Source organism: Echeneis naucrates, chromosome 24 (genome assembly GCF_900963305.1).
Source record: "Echeneis naucrates chromosome 24, fEcheNa1.1, whole genome shotgun sequence".
Taxonomy (NCBI): domain Eukaryota; kingdom Metazoa; phylum Chordata; class Actinopteri; order Carangiformes; family Echeneidae; genus Echeneis; species Echeneis naucrates.
The window spans coordinates 7,806,702-7,813,623 of NC_042534.1; the positions used below are offsets into that span (position 1 = coordinate 7,806,702).

The window sequence follows — 6,922 nt, forward strand, 5'->3', positions numbered from 1 at the left end:
TTGTCAAAACTGAGTTATTTTATGCAGAACACATGCAGAATGGATAATTCAGGACAACCAATGAAAATGACTTGGAACAACTTTTTTTTTTTTTCTTTTTTAATCAAAGATTGTAGTTAGTACAAAGGCTATTCAAATGCACTGATGCAGTCAGCAACACTGAATGAATCTGAGGCCATTTACAAAAGTTCGGCAGTGTGAATAATACCCCTCTCGAATAGCAGCTCGGCCAACACAACCTGGGTAACACAGGAAAACAAATAACAAAATAAAATATTCAAAATCAATATGAATGTAAAATGGGAGTGTGTTTTAATAGGTCCTTGCACACGGGACAAATGGAGGGACAGACATTTCTCCAAAACATCTGAACAAGCTACCAAATGCAACACCTTGCCCCATGTCACCATTAAGAGAAAATGAAGCCTGAACATAGAGTTGAATTATAGCGCAACAAAGATCATGTTTACATAGAACACCATACCTTATCTCCTGCAGAATCACATGGGAAGCTTCCAACTGTTACAAATGTTGGATAAGAATGGATCAGAAACTCAACAGCTTCTGTGTGCTGAAAGGAAAAAAAAAAAAGATTATTAGGCAACAACAATGTCAATAGGACATGATGTACGAGATATTATTTTTGCATTGCTCTGATCCCTACTTCTGGATTTATTTCGAAACTCTTGAGCTCCTCTTTGTGGTACACTCTGGAGTTGTCTGTGGTGTAATAAAGATGTACGCCTTCTCCATCACTGCATAACCTGGCAATAGAAATACTAAATCAATTGCATCTTCCTGCAGTAATGGATCATTGAAGCAGTTGATTTTGACAAGAAAGACACCGCGGTCTGCATTTTGAAACATTCCATTTTGATTATGCCTGCTGTGAATATGCTGCAAAATCTATTCAAAACTTCAATTACCTGGCACATCCAGCACGGAGGAGTCTCACTTGGGTCTGGGGAGTGATGCATCCACCCACATCCATAACTCGCCCACGTTCCCACCGCACAGGGGCACCTTTAACGCTACTGGCCAATTCCTCTGTAGAGGATGCAATGAATATGTCAGCTAGAAGCATAATGTATTCATTATTCATACACAATCTGCAAAAGTTGAAATGGGGATCCAGGAAACCACAATTTTCTACTCTTCCATGGGGTTTGTGAACTCAATTAATCAAAAGTGCGGTGATTGTGGACTGACATGTCCACCACATCACCTGGAGTCAGCACAGGAGGCAGACAGTCATGGAGGAAGTCTTTTGCTTTCTGATCCACAGCAGCATCTACTGGGGCGTAATCCACAAGTTTCTTCATAAGCGTCTCAATTCGTGAGAGGAACTTTGACCTGCGTGTGTCGTCCTGCACAAGAAGAACTTGTCTTGAGTCGATAAAGGGTTAAAAGACGGAAGTGTGGCGAATTAACTAGTTGTTTAAACAATATCTGATTCTGTACCTTGTCAGAGTTCTGTATTCCCATGAACGTCAGGTAGTCAAGAGGTAAGCCCTGTCTGAACTCCACGTCCTCCTCCATTGCTATTTCCAATGCTGCTGGAACCACCTATAAAGACAGTTGAAATGTGTAAGGTTTTTGGTATTTATAATAGATTTAACAGCAACAAAGTGGGAGTTATACCAAAACCACTTTTGTAAGCTAATGTAAAAGGAAAGTGCAGAGAGCATTACCTTCTCCAGCAGGTCTCCCCAGCTGTTCTTCTGGTAAGATGAGATGGTTATGTGCAGGGAGTGAGCGTCTGGCAGGCAATCACCTTGGTGGATGAACCCCCTGGGAAAGTAGAGGAGATCTCCAGCTTCCAGCACGACCTCCAGGATTGGCTTTCCGATATCTGCCTGATCAAAGTTTGCTGGAGAGAAAACCCAAAATGAAAACTGTAACACATCCTGAAGAATTACAAATGAATGAGCAAAGGTGATATGTGTGCATGTTTGAAATCAAGCTAAATTGCCACTCACGACTTGAAAGTACAGGCAAGACTTCATCCTCTGTCCTAAAAAAAGTTTCAATGTGTTTTTTAATATCTGTGTCTCAGAGATTGTTTAGTAGAATTAGACAGTCAAAAACAAAGTGGACTAACTTGATATCTTCAATTATTTTTGTATCAAGGCTACTATATTTTATATTTGTTGAATAGAAACGACAATGGTACATGTGATGCGTTTCATTATGGATCTCCTAGGGATGTTTCCAAGCCAACTCTCATGGCCCTGCTTCTTAAGTATCACATTGTGTGAACAAAATACATCCACCTTATCTTTTTGATGCATAGCTACATGAAATTTGACAGTGTGAATTTAACTTGGTGCTGTACTTTTAAGAGGTTGATGAATCTGACCTTGGGTTGTACACTCTCCAGTGTTTCTTCCCTTCCAGCTGAACCACAAAGGCTTCAATGTCGTCATAATGTGGAGCAAAGCCTTGTGTCCCAGGAGGTGTCAGGTATCTAGTGAAGAAAAACACCCGTTCAACACTGACACCAAAAAAGTGAAATAGCTTACCTTAATGTTTTACTGTCAAACACTCACACATTCGCTCCTGCCATGCTGCCAAACTGCTCTTGAAGGATGGACAGCACATTCCACACGGTGGAGGAGAAAGCCTGGGGGTTGAGCATTCGGAGGGAGCAGCCCCTCTGCAGAACGGAGATACAACAAATACCATAGTTACTGATCTGCAGTGGGAACACTGCAAACGAAGCACTGCTATGGTTAATGTACAAAATGACTTCAAAGTTTTAGGACTGCAAATATTAAACGCAATATATCCCTTAGTAGGTAATTATGCATCTAACTGCTTTTAAATTATGGTGCCCCTGGAAATTTTGAAAGCTAGATGAAACTTTAATGCCCACCAGCTCCCTTTCTACACAACCCCACACCCACATAAAGTTGGTGTAGATAATTTTTCTGCAAAAGGACTCAGCTATTAGAAAAGTAATCAGAACCATAAGAACACATAATTAATGTAATTTGGATGACAAATAATCACATGGTGTGCATTCACAAATCAACTGCATCCATTACTTTCTGCTCTTTACCTCATAGAAGTCCCAAACAGTGAATGGTAGAGCTCTCCCTGGAGGATTGTGCGTCTCCCTCTTGCCATTAGTGTAGCTTGTGACATCCAGGTTCACTCCGTACTGGACATCTTCCTGAAAATCAAACCGAGCAATCAAGTAGTTTAGTATGAATTATTTCTTTCTTAGTTTTCTATACATTTTTCTTTAAATTTAGCACATAGTATTGTAGTTAAATCTCTGAAGAGACCAGGTAGCACACCAAACAGAAGCATGAGCTGATAAAATACCCCCCCCAAAAAAAAAGACGAAAAGATATACAGTTACTGGGCTTTGTTTGACTTTTCAAGTGCTTACACAAGTCTGATTTCTGCCTTAGATAGATTCCTTTTTTTTAATTCATTTTTTTATATATATATAAAAAAGAAAAACTATTCACATTAAATATAATCTTTCAAACTACAAGTCCTACAGTATAGTGTATATAGATAACAGATTTCATATCCTTACCTCTCTTAATACACGATCAAACTCTGCTGTTGAAAACAGTCCCTTGTAAAAATCCGGATTCCTCCGTTGAACCAGAATCGGCTTCTTTTCCCATGTTTCTCTTATGAAGGAAAAAAAATGAATGAAACTAAACAATGAAAACTTTAACAGGGTTTTGAATTTAAAAGTTAGGCACAAGAATTCACCTATCTCTACATATGGGAGATTTTTAATGAGTCATAAAAATTGGAGGATGGAAATCAGAAACTCTTCCAATTTCAAAACAAATAAGATGGTCTGGGTCTGGTCTGATCTGGGTTTCACTTCTACATGATCATACAGGCAGAGAGACACCAGCAGCTGACCCATATGTACCTGAAGAAGGCTTTGATGGGGATGGGGTTGATGAGCCACTGGAACAGTTTGCTCGCTCTCTCCCTACTGTTGTTGACCTTCGCCAGATCGGCCAGCAAAGCATCTAGGGCCTCACCATCTCCACACTCCTCATCCTCCTGCTGCTGCTGCTCCTGGAAACCCAAAGACTGAATGAGGATTAAACTGCACCTTTAATTTTTGTCAAATTCAGACCAGTCATACTGGAATCAGTTACAGGGACATAAAATATTGACATTCAGTTATATGACTCACACCTTAAATGGATGTGTGATCATCAAAATGACATCTATCTTTGCTTGCCTGCAACAGACACACTGACCTCAGCAGTTCCCTTCAGACTCTCCTGTCTTTGTGAAGACTTCTTTCTTTTCTTCTTTTCAGGCCTCACTTGAGCTTTGAATGTGCTGATCTTACTGACTGCAACTCCATTCTCCTTTTTCTTCTTCTTCTTAGAAACCACCTAGAGACCCATACATGATGCAGACATTCAGGTAGTTTCAGTAGTGCTGCTACTGCAGCTGTGAGCGCAGAGAACAACATACAGGACATACATTATTATTATTATTATTTTAATACTGTCTACCTGCAGCGAAGGCTTCTTAGCTGAAGGGGGGCCCTCTGATGAAAACGTTTGGTACAAAGCAAAAGCTGACATGTGTTTTCTCTCCATTTTCCAGTGTCTACGTCATCACACTGCGCCGATGGGTAATGCCTTTTCTTCTTCTTCGCATTTATCGGCCGATTGCTATACTAATTTATAGGTGCGTACCGCCACCTACCGTGCCGGAGTATGTAGAACGGGATCCTGTTTACAGTAACTTATTCAAAAATGGAAAAAGGGTGTTCTAACACCTACTAAATTCTGTTAAACAATCTGGTGTTTGCTAAGAATTTTAATCCCGCTCTCTGAATTTCCCTCACCCTATCCCCGTGAATGCGTTCAAGTTAAAGGTCTTACCTGGTAACAGACACTTGGTTGGATGCCGGTTCTCTGCTGTCACCTGGTGGATAATCATGGAAGCAGAAACCTACAAGGTAAGGTAAATAAGGTTATTTATTGACAAATTGAGTATGTTAATGACTCAGTCATAAAGAAGTCCATTGGCTTAACCAGATGTATTTGAGTATTTGCTTCGGTTGCGCTGTGCACAATTAATGATGAATATTGGTATCCTATGATGCTCACAGAGAGATAAAAGTTACATTAAAGCTTAATAAATTCTAAGAGCCAAATATTGTGTTGAATGCTTGTCTAGTTTACATTTATATGTGTATGTGTGTGATATATATAGATGTGATTAAGACCTGCGTAATAAAAAATCTAATCAAATCAAATAATAAAATTGATTATTAAAAGTAAAATACAATATTAGTTGAATTTAATTTCATTTCTAACATTAGTACGTGTGTGGGATTTTTTTTTATATCATAACATATTATAAACTAGTTTGGACTTCTGGTGTAGATTTTTTTTTTTTTTTTTTTTTTTTGATTGATTATTATGGATTTTTCTAATTTGTTATGATTCTAATTTTGACTGTTATTATTATTATAAAGAGCAGGAGCGATATTCGCCGCCGTCTTTGTAATATTTAACACATTTATAACTTAGGTTATTTGTGTCACAACTGCGGAATAAATATGTAGAAACGGAAACAAAGCGTTGTATGTTTTCCGCCCGGACCGCTTTAGGACCCGGCGTCGTCCGTCTCCGTTAGCCTTCCGTCTCAAAATGGCGGAGTATGTCAACATCGCTCGAAGGGCTTTGGGACAGCTGGGAGGTCACGGCGGAGTCCGAGGTTTCCTCCTGCAGTTATTCCGGTCAGTTCAATAAAATATGTTTGTTTGTTATGTGCCGAAACATAAAAAAATGTTTAAATGTTTAAAAATCGACATGAAGAGAGAGAGAGAGCTAACTTAGCATGTTGATGTAATCCAGCTACAAACACTCTTCAGATCTCTATTTGATAAATAAACTTTATATTTATTCACCTTCCTTGGTTTAGAGTCGCGGTTCACCAAACTCCATTCAAAATCTAAATTCCGAGAATTAAAATGGTGTTTTTTTACACACACACACACACACACACACACATATATATATATATATATATATATAAATTTAACGCGTTTAGGATAAAGACAAACAAAGAAGCCGTCAGTGGCACAAAACTCACCGGGAGTGAGACAAACTTAAACTGTAAATAAACAAATCCGGTAACGTCTCTCATTCTGATTTCAGGGTGAATGACGTGAAGACAGGGACTCTGATCGGTGTGGATAAGTATGGGAACAAATACTACGAAGACAAGAAACACTACTTCTTTGGTGAGTTGTTTGTTTTTACACCAATAATCGGATTTTTTTTTAAAGTGATTATTTATCTGGAAGTGGGAGCTGTTTTATAACTGCGAAGTGCAGTTCATAAATGAAATGCTTGTGTTTTGTCTCAGGACGTCACCGCTGGGTGATCTACACCACAGAGATGAACGGAAAGAAAACGCTGTGGGACGTGGATGGCAGCATGGTGCCTGCTGAATGGTGTGACCTGTCGTTTGCTATATAAAAAAAATACACCCAATAAATTAAAGAAAAACAATAGTTTGAACTTGCTTTTTGGTATTTATATATATTTCTTTTTTTAGGCATCGCTGGCTGCACTGTATGACGGATGACCCCCCCACCACACACCCGCCGGAGCCCAAGAAGTTCCTGGCTGAAGTTCACCAGTTCAATGTGAGCGGCAGCCCCCAGCAGTATGTGCCCTACTCCACCACCTGCAAGAAGATCCACGAGTGGGTTCCACCCAAAGCCGGAGCTCAGTAAACTCTGACCGGATTAATGACCATGTGACCATGTCAATAAATGTTAATAAATGTTAATAAATTATGCTTTTCCCAAAAAGTCCTAATAAAATCTCCACACATATGTTTACGACGGAGGTGGCTGTTTTTACAAAGCTGTTTCTCACATATGCAGAAGATTGATTTGTTTCTG

General features: G+C 39.3%; 2 protein-coding genes across 3 annotated transcripts; one reads left to right on the plus strand and one right to left on the minus strand.

Annotated features, from left to right (window-relative positions):
- Positions 1-97: 97 nt before the first annotated feature.
- On the minus strand, positions 98-4,606 carry riox1 (ribosomal oxygenase 1). 2 transcript variants are annotated; one of them, XM_029496785.1, is made up of 15 exons: positions 4,509-4,606; positions 4,245-4,385; positions 3,905-4,056; positions 3,551-3,650; positions 3,062-3,175; positions 2,550-2,656; positions 2,360-2,467; positions 1,980-2,014; positions 1,692-1,870; positions 1,462-1,566; positions 1,226-1,367; positions 927-1,047; positions 665-764; positions 485-571; positions 98-239 (listed from the first exon to the last, which is right to left on the minus strand). In XM_029496785.1, the coding sequence occupies exons 1-15, from the start codon at positions 4,593-4,595 to the stop codon at positions 180-182; spliced, it is 1,638 nt and encodes a 545-aa protein (XP_029352645.1). In that variant the 5' UTR covers positions 4,596-4,606; the 3' UTR covers positions 98-179. The 2 variants fall into 2 exon arrangements, with proteins under 2 accessions (XP_029352645.1, XP_029352646.1); XM_029496786.1 differs by having other exon boundaries at positions 4,239-4,385.
- Positions 4,607-5,617: 1,011 nt separating this feature from the next.
- LOC115038028 (NADH dehydrogenase [ubiquinone] 1 alpha subcomplex subunit 12-like) lies at positions 5,618-6,859 on the plus strand. Its single transcript, XM_029496842.1, has 4 exons — positions 5,618-5,746; positions 6,168-6,253; positions 6,379-6,466; positions 6,571-6,859. The coding sequence occupies exons 1-4, from the start codon at positions 5,658-5,660 to the stop codon at positions 6,749-6,751; spliced, it is 444 nt and encodes a 147-aa protein (XP_029352702.1). The 5' UTR covers positions 5,618-5,657; the 3' UTR covers positions 6,752-6,859.
- Positions 6,860-6,922: the final 63 nt, after the last annotated feature.